Genomic DNA, 13,508 nt, shown 5'->3' on the forward strand with positions numbered 1-13,508 from the left:
AATTGACTGTTTATGTTATCAGTAAGGCTCCCAGTCAATAGCAATTTAAGTTTTGGGGCGTCAAAAACTATACATGGGTTTTCAACTGTGTGGGGTTCGGTGCCCCTAATCTCCATATCGTTCAAAGGTCAACTGTAGTTGTTTGTCTATCATCTGGTTATTTTTTTCTATCTGTACTTGTGTCATTTATTTCTGACTTCTTCTGGATTGAGGACATTTTAAAAGCCCATTTTATCCCCTATCTTGGATTTTTATATCCACATTTTTTTTGGTGGTTGCTCTAAGAATTACAATATAAATTCCTAACTCATTCCAATGTTCCCTGAATTAAAATTATACCTCTTCATGTACTAGTATAATATAAGAACCTTACAACAGTATAATTGCATTGGCATCCCTCTCCACTTGTTATAAAACTAATAATATATTGGTATTATTTTAAAATAGTTATTTGTAGCCAAAACCGGTTTGGCTCAGTAGATAGAGTGGTGGCCTGCGGACTGAAAGGTCCAGGGTTCGATTCCAGTCAAGGGCATGTACCTTGGTTGTGGGCACATTCCCAGTAGGGGGTGTGCAAGAGGCAGCTGATCAATGATTCTTTCTCATCGATGTTTCTAACTCTATCCCTCTCTCTTCCTCTCTGTAAAAAGTCAATAAAATATATTAAAGAAATAAATAAATAAAATAGTTATTTGTATTTAAATTTTAAAGGATTTTTAAAAGTCTCATGCATAAATGAGAGAGAAATATCAATCAGCTGTCTCCTGCACACCCCCCACTGGACATGTGCCCACAACCAAGGTACATGCTCTTAACTGTAATCGAACCTGGGACCCTTGAGTCCGCAGGCCGATGCTCTATTCACTGAGCCAGACCAGGTCGGGCAATCATGTGAAATCTTTTTTTTTTTTTTAATATATTTTATTGATTTTTTACAGAGAGGAGGAGAGACGGATAGAGAGCCAGAAATGTTGATGAGAGAGAAACATCGACCAGCTGCCTCTTGCACACCCTCCACTGGGGATGTGCCAGCAACCAAGGTACATGCCCTTGACCGGAATCGAACCTGGGACCTTTCAGTCCGCAGACAGACGCTCTACCACTGAGCCAAACCGGTTTCGACCATGTGAAGTCTTTAGTACAGAATCTGGAACCTGATGAGTTACCCACGTTAGGTATCGTGGTCACGGCCCTGCCCTCAAACATTTTTCCCAACTCCCTTTCCAGCTTCAGTTCATTTGCGGAGAGGTTTGGCTCCTGCATGTTGCTGGATATTCAGGAATGTGACCTCTTTTTGCAGAGTGGCACTGGCTTTCACATTTGGCCTCCCAGGAAGGGATGTCCGGCCTCAGACACTAGCAGGTAGATCCTAGGGACTTGCCACCTGCTCTCTCAGTTTTCAGGGCCACGTGGCTTCCTCGGGGGCTTTCCTGTCCACCTAGTGGCCTGCTGGGGTCAGAGAGGCAAGATGGGTGAGAACTGGCTTCCAAGGAGCTCAGGCCTGCCTGGGGAGAAGACACAGAAGCCACACTACAGCGCTCCCAGCTCAGGGAAAGACTGCCAGATGCTCCTATGATCAGGATCCCCCCGGGAGCACATGGACCCTGCATCCACCTGGATCGGCTGAGAGTCTCCCTGACATTGATGATGCGAGGCTAGAACACTGAGGGATGAATGGGAGGTAGCAAGACAGACAGTGAGGGAAGGGCTTCCAGGCATAGAAAAGAGCATTTAAGAAAGCTTGAAGCCAAAACCGGTTTGGCTCAGTGAATAGAGCGTCAGTCTGTGGACTGAAAGGTCCCAGGTTCAATTTCTGTCAAGGGCATGTACGTTGGTTGCGGGCACATCCCCAGTAGGAGGTAGCTGATGGATGTTTCTAACTCTCTCCCTTCCTCTCTGTAAAAAGTCAATAAAATATATTTTTAAAAGCCCAGCACATTACTGGAAGTCCACTCCTGGTCCACTCCTGAGAGAGCTAAAAACCTTCAATCCACAAGGCATCCAAGACCAAACTCTCTCCCTTGAATTCAAAGCCCTTCACAATCTTGCCCCACCTTACTTTCCACCTCTCCTCCCCACCCCCATGCATCCACTCCGATGGTTTCCTGTTCTCCACACCGGCCATTCTCGGTCTGGCCTCCAGGCCTTGGCTCAGGCTGCTCCCTCTGCAGGGAATGTTCTAATCTCCACTGAGCTACCTCCCTCTCATCTTCCAAAACCCAACTCAGGGGCCATCTCCACTAGAAGCCCTTCCAGGAGGAGTCCGGGCTACCCCTTAGAAACCAGCCCGTTACTTTTGCTGAATAATTAGTTCATCACGCCGAGGAGCCATCCCCTGTGGCTTGCGACATGCCCCCACCCTCCGCACACCTTGGCCCGCGCTTTGCTAAATTAGCTCCTTGAGGCAGGCGTCCTTTCTGATGCGCTTTGCTCTTTCTTCCGTGTCTAACGCTGTCCTAGAGCGTGTTTGTTGAATGAATAAACGATCGGCATGCCATTTCACATTGTATGTATCTTGCCCTGCCCGCATCTCCTCCTCCAACCCAGCTCCGGTCTGCAGGGCCTGGAGCACCGTCCCCTCCCCGCACCCGGGGCCGCGCCGAGGCCGGGCTGAGCCCGCCCCGCCCAGCGCGGTGCGGCGGGGATTGGTGCCACCGCCGCGGAGGCGGGGACAGGCCGGTGGCGCTGACGCGGGCTCCGCAGAAAAGCCCCGCGGGCTGGCGGGCGGCGCAGACGGCGCGGCCGGCGGGTGAGTGCGTGGCGGCCGGGGCGGGGCGGGCGGGGCGCGGGAGCGGGGACGCCGGGACCGAGGCGCGGCCCGCGTCCGCCGCACCAGCACCACGTGTGTGCGGGAGCCCAGGGCAGCTCCTCCCCGGGACCCGCCTCGGGGCTCAGGAGGTTGTCCCTCCCGTCTTGTCTTCCAGACCCGGAGGATCGAGGCTCCCGGAAGACCAGGAACCACCCAACATGGCATCGGAGGTGAGGGGCCCTCGGGGACGCGGTCCTGCAGGGCTCCGGGCGAGGGGGAGGGGCGCCCGGCGGGCCAACCTGCGCGCGGGTCTCCCGGCGCCGCCCCCGCCCCGGCCGCCGTCCGGGGAAGGGTCCTCTCTGGCTCTCAGAGCCCTGCGCCCCTCCCCAGAGCCTGTGGGGCAAACCCACCAAAGCACACTGCCCGGGAAGGCGGTCCTGACCCCACCTGCTGCCGAGGCAGTTGTCCCCCAGGAGCAGAATCCGCATGACTGGCTGTGGCAAGAGCCAGCAGGTGGGGGACCTTGCCCTGTGGCCCCAGTGGCCCCTGTGCCCAAGCTTCCTCCCTGCCCTAGAGCCAGGGGACTCCTGGTTGTCTTCCTGACCAGAGCGGCAGGAGTCTGAGGCACAGGCTCCTTTTCTGTGCCCTCGTTGATTTGTCTGGCAAATGTGGGGACTGGTCGTTGTCTGCCTCCCTCAGGAAGGGACTGGATTATGAGGTCATGGCCTGGAAGCCTTCAGGTAAAAGGGACTGTTTGCTTGCTGTCATCGGACCTGGGAAGCAGGAGGTGTGGGGTTCAGCCCCTCCGGGCCCTCATTAGCTGGCAAATCACTTCCTCCTCTGGGCCTGTTTGTGCATCTGAATAAATGGGAGAAGAATGCCAGCTTCGAGGTCCCGGTGGAGGGCTGGGGGCAGGGCCTGGACTTTGGAGCCCAAACCAAACAGACTTGGTTTCTGAACAGTCCCTCCACCTCCCTGAACCTCTTTTCTCGTTTACAAAACAGGAGTGACAGTGCTCACCTCACAGGAGGTGTGACAGCACACACAGCATGCCTAGGCAGGGCCAGGGAGCAGGGGGTGCTCAACACGTGGTGGCAGACTGTGCTCACAGCAACAGCTCAGCCCAGCCCAGTGCCCCCGCCCCTGGCCCTAACGGGATCCTCTGGCCCCGATGTTCACTGCCTTAGCGCTTCCCTCTCCCACCAACTGGGCTCTCCCGGTGCCCAGGCTGTGGCACCTCCTTCTGGCATTTTCCTGGGGTCCTTTTAAGCCTGCCGGTGAGGTGGGAGCTTGGCCCCAAAGCAGAACAGGCTGCTTTCAGGAGACCCGGGTGCCACGTGACCTCTGCTTGCCCCCAGGCCGTCCTGTGGGTTTGGACTAATTGGTTTGGCTGCAGCCCCACTTGTTAAGTAGTTGTTATTACTAACAACCCGGCGGGGAGTCAGGGACCTGCTGGGAGAGGTGGTGCCAGGCCTCCGGCTGAGGGGCGGGCTGGCTCCCCATCCTTACCGGCTGGCCCTGGCCCTCTGGCCCCAACAGTTAGGACTGGGACCCCATGTTTTGGTGGAGATCAAGGTTTGCTGGGGCAGCAGAGGGTAAGGGATGGGCCCAGTTCCAAAGGCTGAGGAGGGCGGAGGCAGCTTCTGCAAGGGGCCAGGGCTGCTGGGCACGGAGGGCCAGCTCCCCGCCTGGGCCTGAGCGTGGCGGAGGCCCCCTGGCGCCCACAGGAACCAAGCCGAGGCACAGCCTGGCCCACGCAGCCCTCGGCTGCTCCCTTAGCAACACCTAGACCACATGTGTCAAACACAAGGCCCGCGGGCCAAATCCAGCCCGCCAGGCCTTGCAATGTGGCCCGCACCGCGCTGTCATCACTGCACTCCGCTGTCAGTTTATGACATTGTCAGTTTATGACTGTTCAGTAAACCATTCGGCCCGCGATTTAGGCTGGATTTTAGATTTTGGCCCCTTCTCTGATTGAGTTCGACACCCCTAATCCTAGACTTTACTGCGTCCCTCCTGAGAGGCAGGCACCGTGCTATGTGTGCACTTGGCAAATTTTATCCAATCGATAGAGGGGCAATCCTGAGGCTGGGAGGTTATATAACGTGCCCACGGACAGCTGGCTCGCAGAGGTACGAGACATTGCAGAGGGACGGGGGGGACATGTCCCCAGTGGCCATTTAAACCCCGCTCCAGGGGAAAGATGCCAGAGATGTACCATGCACACCTCCACCTTGGCACACTCTCCTTTTCATCATTGGCACTCGGGCTGCTCAGGCTGCTTCAAACGTGTTCTGCACCCCTCCCCCACCTGTCCCATGCCCTGGCCTATGCCCTCTTTCAAAACAGAGATGCCTCTGTCCCACCTCTCTGCCCTTGGCTCCTGGGGGCAGAGGGGCAGCTCGTGACCTCCCGAAGGCCAGCGATGACAGGTGCGTCATGTCGGAGGTGCTCTCCAAAGAAGTTCCGGGGATGGGACCGGAGGTCCTGCCCGGAGCTCTGGGAGGGAGACACAGGTGACGGACGTGAGCCTGGTGGGCCCCTCGGTGCCTGTCTTTGCCGCAGGAGTTCTGAATAGCAGAGCCGGCAGAGGCCCTGGCGGACCGTAGGTGCAGAGTGTGGCGGGCTGGCTGCCTTCACGCTGCCGGCCTGCAGCCCCGGCTCTGCCAGCCCCGGCGAGGGCAAAAGACACATCGCTGCTCTGTGCTTCAGTTCCCCCCTCTCTGTACCGGATAGATCGGCGCCTGCTTCAGAGGGTCGCTGCCAGTGCGTGCCCAGCATTTACAACAACAGAGCCTGGTACACGGAGGTGTTACCAGGATTGCTGTCATGATCACTGGCGCCTCAGAGCGGATTCTGGCTCTGGATTCCCCCCTGGTCGGTGGCAGGAGAGGCCCCGGAAGTCCCGCTGCGGTCTCAGGGGTCCTGCACCCTGGAGCCGTGCCAGGTGGTGGCAAGAGCCCTAACCTCACCGTCCAGCCGCCGCCCCACACTCACTCCGTGGGCACGTGCCTGCCTCTCTCTGAGCCTCAGTTTCCTTACCTGTCTAGCGAGAATAACCCTGCTGGCCGGCTGCCACTGCCATCACACTGAGCCCTCCCGAGGGCCGTTGGGCGAGGCGCTGCCCGGGAGGGCTGGAGGGCGGGGGAGTAACTGCTGCTGCTCTCCCCCCAGAGCGGGAAGCTGTGGGGCGGCCGGTTCGTGGGCGCCGTGGACCCCATCATGGAGAGGTTCAACGCGTCCATCGCCTACGACCGGCAGCTGTGGGAAGTGGACGTGCAGGGCAGCAAGGCCTACAGCCGGGGCCTGCAGAAGGCCGGCCTCCTCACCAAGGCCGAGATGGACAAGATCCTCCAGGGCCTGGACAAGGTACTGCTCATGCCCGAGGTCCTTCCGAGGGCCCCTTCCTGTGGCCTCGGGCTCCCAGAAATCCCGAGCACAGGCTGCAGTGTCACCCTAAGCCTCACACCCCTTTGAGGTGATTACACCCCTGGAGAGGTGCCCTTTGCCCCTGCGCAGAGCTCCCTGTCTCTCTCCATCCCCGATGCCCCGCGGCCCCTGGCTCAGGGCAAAGGTGCAGGGGCCTGAGAGGCTCCGTGGGTGGGGGCTGCACAGCCCTCCCCTCCCCCCCTGGGGAGCACTGCCAGGACTCGGCTCCAATCCAGGGACAGCCGGTGATCAGGGTGAGGGGGGAGCAGGGCTGGCCCTCCGGCTGCCCGGGCCTGCCAGCCTGACCCCGGGTGGCTGCCCTGACCACAGGTGGCGGAGGAGTGGGCCCAGGGCACCTTCAAGCTGAACCCCAACGACGAGGACATCCACACCGCCAACGAGCGGCGCCTCAAGGTCTGAGCCCGTCCTCCCTCCCCTCCCCCCCGCCCCCGCCTGCCTCTCCCCTTGCCCTGGGCCTCTTGGAGTGTAAGCACCAGAGTTCTGTTCACTTCGTCCGTGGCAGAGTTTGGGCGGGACTTCAGAACAGGAGGCCTGGGCAGAGACTTGGGCAGAGACTTGGGGCAGAACCGGGGCCCCTGGGGCAGGGAGGGAGGACTCCAGGGCAGGGAGGACTCCAGGGCACGTGGGCGGACCCCCCTGGGCTTGGGCAGACCCTGACCCCTGCCTCCTGCACCCCTAGGAGCTCATTGGTGAGACCGCAGGGAAGCTGCACACCGGACGAAGCCGGAACGACCAGGTGCGGCCAGCCCTCCTCCCCGCCCTGTGCTTCCCGGCCTCGGGGAGCTCCGACGGTAGAGTTGGGGCTCAGCAGCTGTCCTGGCTCCCCAGGGGAGTCACACGTCCGTCCGTCCGTCCGCCGTCTCCCTGAGCGCCCCTCCCCCCACAGGTGGTCACAGACCTCCGGCTGTGGATGCGGCAGAACTGCTCCACGCTCTCCGGCCTCCTGCGGGAGCTCATCAGGACCATGGTGGACCGGGCAGAGGCGTGAGTCCCCGGGGACGCCGGGTGGCAGAGCGGGCACGAGGGCAGCCAGGGCTCTGCTCCCCTGAGACAGGCCGCTTGAACGCCAGCCCCAGGGGCCCTGGGAAGCGGGGAGGGGAGCCAGGCCTTGGGGTGCCGGGGGTCCCAGAGCTCCGGACTGATGAGAAGGGCAGCAGGAGGGGGTGTTTCTTGCAGGTGCCTTACCCCCCGGCAGGTAAGGAAGCTAAAGCACTCAGGGCAGATGCCCCGAAGCCGAGGGCGGGGGCTGGCCGTGCCCGGGGCAGACAGCCGCTCCCCAGCCACCTGGGCCCCTCGTCCCCATTCCTGCCCGGCACGCTGGCCAGGGCCAGAGCCGCAGGCTGCCTCCCACCGGCCTCAGCCCCAGGCCTGGGCCCCTGAGAAGCCCCTGTTTGGTGTCAGGGCCAGGCTGAGCCCTCCTCTTCCCCTGTGACCCCCGTTTCACAGACCACACCTCCTGGGGGCACACCCGGGCACAGGCACCATCACCCGGGGGGGCCAGAGGCTTAAAGAGGGACTGCTGAGGAGGGCCGGCCTTCTGTGTTGGGGTAGTGACAGGTTCTAACATTGATGGGGTGATGGCTGTACACTTCAAATGAGAAAACTGTATGTGAACCATCACCTCAGAAATGTTTGCTAAAAAAGCAAACCAGAACCACCATCCACCTGCCCCGCCCGCTCAGAAGTGCCCCCGGCCCTCTGGGCTCCTGGGGAGAGCTTCTCGCTCGCAGACATGGCTCCCCCTGCCAGGTGGCACCCGCCGTGCTGTGAGCTGCAAAGCCCTGAGCTGAGGGTCTGATCCACGCTTGGTCTTGGGTCTGTTCCCTTACAATAGGGGTGTCGAACTCAATCAGAGAAGGGGCCAAAATCTAAAATCCAGCCTAAATCGCGGGCCGAATGGTTTACTGAACAGTCATAAACTGACAATGTCATAAACTGACAGCGGAGTGCAGTGATGACAGCGCGGTGCGGGCCACATTGCAAGGCCTGGCGGGCTGGATTTGGCCCGCGGGCCTTGTGTTTGACACGTGTGCCTTACAACGACTTCTCCCCGGGAGATCACTCCACCCCTCGTGTGGGTAGCTCCTGGCAGACCCGCCCTGCTGCCGCCCTCCGGAGGGGCCAGGCCTGCAGGCCCTCAGGCCCCTGCCCCCGCTCTCCCCCCACAGGGAACGCGACATCCTCTTCCCAGGCTACACTCACCTGCAGAGGGCTCAGCCCATCCGCTGGAGCCACTGGATCCTGAGGTGCGCGGGGCGGGGAGGGAGGGGCGGGAGGGCGGGGCGGGGCAGGAGGGGCGGGGAGGGAGGGGCGGGGAGGGAGGGGTGGGAGGGCGGGGCGGCCCCCTGGCCGCCCTGACCCTCCCCTGCCCGGCCTCCCGCAGCCACGCCGTGGCCCTGACCAGGGACTCCGAGAGGCTGCTGCAGGTGCAGAAGCGGATCAACGTCCTGCCCCTGGGGAGGTGAGTGAGGTCCTGGTGCTCCGAGGGTGGGGACAGGGTGCCTGATGGGGAGCGTGGCCCCTGGGGACTGACGGGAGGAGCCGGCAAGGACCCAGGGGCCTGGCCTCCCCGTTCTCCCTGCGGGGTGGACAGCCAAGCTAGAAAGTGAGCCAGAGCAGGGCCGGAGCTCCCGGAGAAGCCCCTGAGAGCCGGCCAGGTACCCCCAGCCTGCCGTTCCCTGCACGGGGACAAGTGTCAGGCGCCAGGCTGACTGGCCGTGGCTCTGGCAGCCAGGGCGCTGCTCTGGGTGTGTATGTGCCAGGGCCTGCTTGCCGGGAGCCCCGGTCACTCTGACCCCCCCTGCCCCTGCAGTGGGGCCATTGCAGGCAATCCTCTGGGCGTGGACCGGGAGCTGCTCCGGACAGGTAAGCCCTCTGCCCGCCCTCGGGAGATCGCCGTCAGCTTCTGCCCCGGCCTTGCAGAGAGAGGGCGGGGGCCTGGGTGGACCCGTTATCTGTGGGCGCTGACGTCAGAGAGGCAGGGGAAGGCCTGTGGCAGGGGGCCTGGCCCTGGGTGCTCGCAGGGCTCCTGCCTCCCTCTGGGGCCTGGACAGGAGGCCTCCCCTCGCCCCGCCCCTCCCTACTCCTCCTCCCTCATGGGGGCCACGGGGGAGCCGCCCGTTGTCCTCACTGGCAGAGAGTGTGGACAAGGAACCCTCGAAGGTCTGAGAGGTCAGAGCCAACCACCCACTGTCTGGTTGAGACAATGGTAGCTAAAGCAACCTCCATCCTTTCATCTTACGTAAATCCTTGCTGACTGGCTATTCCTGGGTGGATCCCATAAAAGGGACAGCAAGGCCAGAGCAAGGCGAGACCTCCCCCTTGAGTTGAGCTTCCGTCTGGCCCCCAATATCGACAAAATAATACTTTCTAGTCTCTTTCATTTGTGTGCCGCCTCCCCCAGAACCCTAACCCTGAACCTGCACCCTGACCCCCGGGTCAGTGGGGGCAGGGGGACACTCCCAGCTGGGGCCCAAACGTGGGGCTCTCACAGGGGAGGTGGCCGGGCAGCCTGGTTCGGGGTGGAGGAGGCCCGTCCTGGTCCACAGCTCAGCCCCACTGCCTTCCCCCTCTCCCCCTTGTCCAGAACTCAAATTCGGGGCCATCACTCTCAACAGCATGGATGCTACCAGTGAGCGAGACTTTGTGGGTGAGTCCTGGGGGCCAGCCCACCACCCCCTGCACAGCGCACCGCCCCTGTCCCCCATCCCAGTCCCCTCCGGCCGCCCCCCACTCCCGTATGGCGCCCCTGGAGCCCTCCAGGCGGGGGAAGAGCAAGGGAGGCCTGGTGACCCGAGAGCCTGCTTTCCCTCCCCGTCTCCCCCCACAAGCCGAGTTCCTGTTCTGGGCCTCGCTGTGCATGACCCACCTCAGCAGGATGGCTGAGGACCTCATCCTCTACGGCACCAAGGAGTTCAGCTTCGTGCAGCTCTCCGACGCCTACAGGTGAGGCCGCACGCCGGCAGCCCGGCTCTGCCCCCACGTGGCTTCCTCCCTCTGCGCCCCAGCCAGCAGGGCGGCCAGGGCCAGAGGAGCGCCCTCAGCCCAGCGTCTCTGTCCCCAGCACTGGAAGCAGCCTGATGCCCCAGAAGAAAAACCCCGACAGCCTGGAGCTGATCCGCAGCAAGGCGGGCCGCGTGTTCGGACGGGTGAGACGGGCGGGGAGCGGGGCGAGGCCTCCGGCTGACCCAGGGGGTCCTGGGAAGCTTGCAGGACGGGCTCCGGGGTCCAGCCTCCTGACCCTCCCTCTGCCCTCAGTGTGCTGGGCTCCTGATGACCCTCAAGGGACTTCCGAGCACCTACAACAAGGACTTACAGGTGTGAGGCGGCGGCGGCGGAGGGACCCCTCTGCGTACACGCCACGGACCGGTTCTCTGGACCCCGGCCCTTCCATCCCGACCCTGACCGCCCTGCGCGCTCTCCTCTCCCTCGGGGTGGGGGGTGGGCTGCTGAGGGCTCCCAGTGGAAAGAGTGGGGATGCCTCCGTGAGGGACGGGGAGCTGAGCCCTCACCCCCTGCCATGCGCCCCCTCCCAGGAGGACAAGGAAGCCGTGTTTGAGGTGTCGGACACCATGGGGGCCGTCCTCCAGGTGGCCACGGGCGTCATCTCCACGTTGCAGGTGAGACATGCCTCTCCTCTCCCGGCCCCTGAGCCCTGGGACGGGCAGAGGGGACATGAGAGGAGCTGCGGTGGGCGGTCCAGGAGCCCCGGGGCAGGGGGCGGGGGCAGTGCCTGGCCCTGCCTTTGAGGGACAAAACCATGGAAATAGTTAGACTCAAGGAGTCCCATCCCCTGGCCCAGGGGTCGGCAAACGCGTTAGCCAACAGAGCCAAGCATCAACAGAACAATGATTGACATTTCTTTTGAGAGCCAAATTTTAAAAACTTAAGCTCTATAGTTAGGTGCATTGTTATTAACCTAATGAGGGTACTCCTAAGCTGGCCTTTGCTAAAAACTCAAGGGGCCAAAGAGCTGCATGTGGCTCTCGAGCCGCAGTTTGCTGACCACTGACCTTTTCACTATGGGACATTCCATTACGCAGCAGCTGGGAACGTGTGTAAGGGACCCTGTGCACCAACACCGGCTTCAGCCACAGCCCCCTCGTGGCCGTTCCTGGTTTGGCAGCTGTCTTCGCCCACCCCCTTAGCTGAACCAGATCCCCATCTGCGCAGCATGTCCGCCCGAACTAGTTGGGGTGTGTCTAACGCGGTGGCTCTGGGACCCGCAGTCAGCATCCCCTGGGAACTTGGGAGAGTGCGATGCTGGGCCTCCTTCCAGTAACACAGGGTCCGACTCCGGGGATGGGCCCGGCGTCTGTCTTTGGAATAAATCCCGCAGGGGATTCTGGTGTGCACTGAGGACAAGGACTCTGAAAACCTAACGGCAGCCCCTGTAGCACCCCTAAAAATTACCCATAATTACAAAAAGACGGCTCGAGCCGGAGAGAGCCAGCAGGGTGGGAAAGAGTGGCTCTGCTCAGGGCGGGAGACTTACTGGCTGAGGGGTAGGCTGGGAGCTGGCAGCTTCAGGCCCCCAAGACTCACCACTTCCCCACCCACATCCCCAGATTCACCGTGAGAACATGGTGCAGGCTCTCAGCCCTGACATGCTGGCCACTGACCTCGCCTACTACCTGGTCCGCAAAGGGGTGAGTGTGGAGGGCTGGGCTGGAGGGGCCCGGGGGAGGGGTGGTTAGGGAGGCACGGGTGCCCACAGCAGGGCAGGGAGCCGGGACGCCCGCCTCAGTGCTGCCCTCCGCTCGGACCCGCAGATGCCATTCCGCCAGGCCCACGAGGCCTCTGGGAAAGCGGTGTTCATGGCGGAGACCAAGGGGGTCCCCCTGAACCAGCTGTCGCTGAAGGAGCTGCAGACCATCAGGTGCGGCCCCTCCCCTCCCCCAGCTGTCTCCCCTCCCCCCCCCCCCCCCCCCAGCCCAGAGGCTGCGGGGCTGGGCAGTGCTAGCCCATCTCCTTCCTTCCCCAGCCCCCTGTTCGCGGGCGACGTGAGCCAGGTGTGGGACTACGGGCACAGCGTGGAGCAGTATGCCGCCCTGGGCGGCACCGCCCGCTCCAGTGTGGACTGGCAGATCAGCCAGGTGCGGGCGCTGCTGCGGGCACAGCAGGCCTAGGCCCCCCACCCACCTCGCCCCCAAATAAAGTGCCGCCTGTCTCCTGCCGAGCCTGACTCCCTCCCCGGGGCGCTCTGGGGTCTGTTGGGAGGCAGTGGAGGTCATCGAGGAGGTGGAGACACTGGACAAGGATGGCGATTCACAGTGGGCATGGCGTCTCATCAGAGCCTCTGCCCTGCTCAGTCCCCTCTTCCCTTCACTGGGGGGCAGGGGAGAGGGGCACCACAGTGACCTCCTGTCGGGGTATCTCGGCAGGACCGGCCTCTCTGGAGCCCTGTTGGGACCTGACGGGCTTCGTTCACCAGTCAGTCCCTGTCTATCTCCTTCCTCCGGTGTCCCCGAGGCTCCCACTCCCGTTCTCCCCGCTGAGCCCACCTCCCCCGGCCATCGGGCACAGTTGTAGGGTATCGTTGTCCTGAGGGGATAGTTGGTGTGCGAAGATTCACACACAGGTTAAGAAGCACCTTCTCCAATGGGGCACGGATACTCTAGTCAATAAATGGTGTTGGGAAAACGGGACAGATACATTAAAAAAAAAAAAAAAAAAGTCATGAAAGCACCTTCTTGCAGCATATATAAGCGTAAACTCAAAATGGATCAAAGATGTAAATGTAAGACATGAAACTTCTGGAAGAAAACTCTCACATTGCTCTAACTAATATGTTTTCTGATCTGTCTCCTTGGTTAAGGAGAACAACCACCACCACCACAAAAATAAACAAACGGGACCACATCACTCTAAAAAGTTTTTGCACAGCAAAGGGAACCATCAACAAAACAAAAAGACAGCCTACTGAGTGGGTGGGAGAATATATTGGCCAACGATACATCTGATAAGGGGTGACCGGATTTGGGGGGGCGCCATTCCACGCACTACGCCGTGCTTTCCGATCCCTTTACCGGCATTTCCCTTCCGTTTCTAACCTGAAGAGCACAATCCGGACAGATGAGATGGGATTAAAACAAGCTGTAGGCTTATCTCAAACCCAACTTAAACTCATAATTTTAGCTCCTTTTTGCGTTTTCCCGCTCCTGCCCTTTTACTCTGAGCCAGGTCTCCACGTGCCGCCGGGCCTTCTTTCCTGCGCCCGCTCAGCCGGAGCACGTCCGCCCCACCCTCCGAACTCACTTAAAATTGTCCAAGGAGAACGTGGAGGTTTCCAGAGCCATCCTCTGACTTA

The 13,508-nt window shown here is 61.1% G+C and overlaps 1 protein-coding gene across 1 annotated transcript; it reads left to right on the forward strand.

Annotated features, from left to right (window-relative positions):
- Positions 1-2,574: 2,574 nt before the first annotated feature.
- Positions 2,575-12,375, forward strand: ASL (argininosuccinate lyase). Its single transcript, XM_084880478.1, has 17 exons — positions 2,575-2,749; positions 2,925-2,979; positions 5,924-6,118; positions 6,509-6,592; positions 6,879-6,935; positions 7,086-7,183; positions 8,368-8,445; positions 8,583-8,660; positions 9,012-9,064; positions 9,786-9,848; positions 10,030-10,144; positions 10,263-10,347; positions 10,457-10,516; positions 10,735-10,818; positions 11,767-11,847; positions 11,971-12,077; positions 12,183-12,375. Exons 2-17 carry the CDS (start codon positions 2,968-2,970, stop codon positions 12,325-12,327), a joined length of 1,395 nt encoding a protein of 464 aa, XP_084736604.1. The 5' UTR covers positions 2,575-2,749; positions 2,925-2,967; the 3' UTR covers positions 12,328-12,375.
- Positions 12,376-13,508: the final 1,133 nt, after the last annotated feature.

The sequence above is a fragment of the Pipistrellus hanaki genome (genome assembly GCF_964339955.1).
Source record: "Pipistrellus hanaki genome assembly, chromosome: 4".
NCBI classification, from domain to species: Eukaryota; Metazoa; Chordata; class Mammalia; order Chiroptera; family Vespertilionidae; genus Pipistrellus; species Pipistrellus hanaki.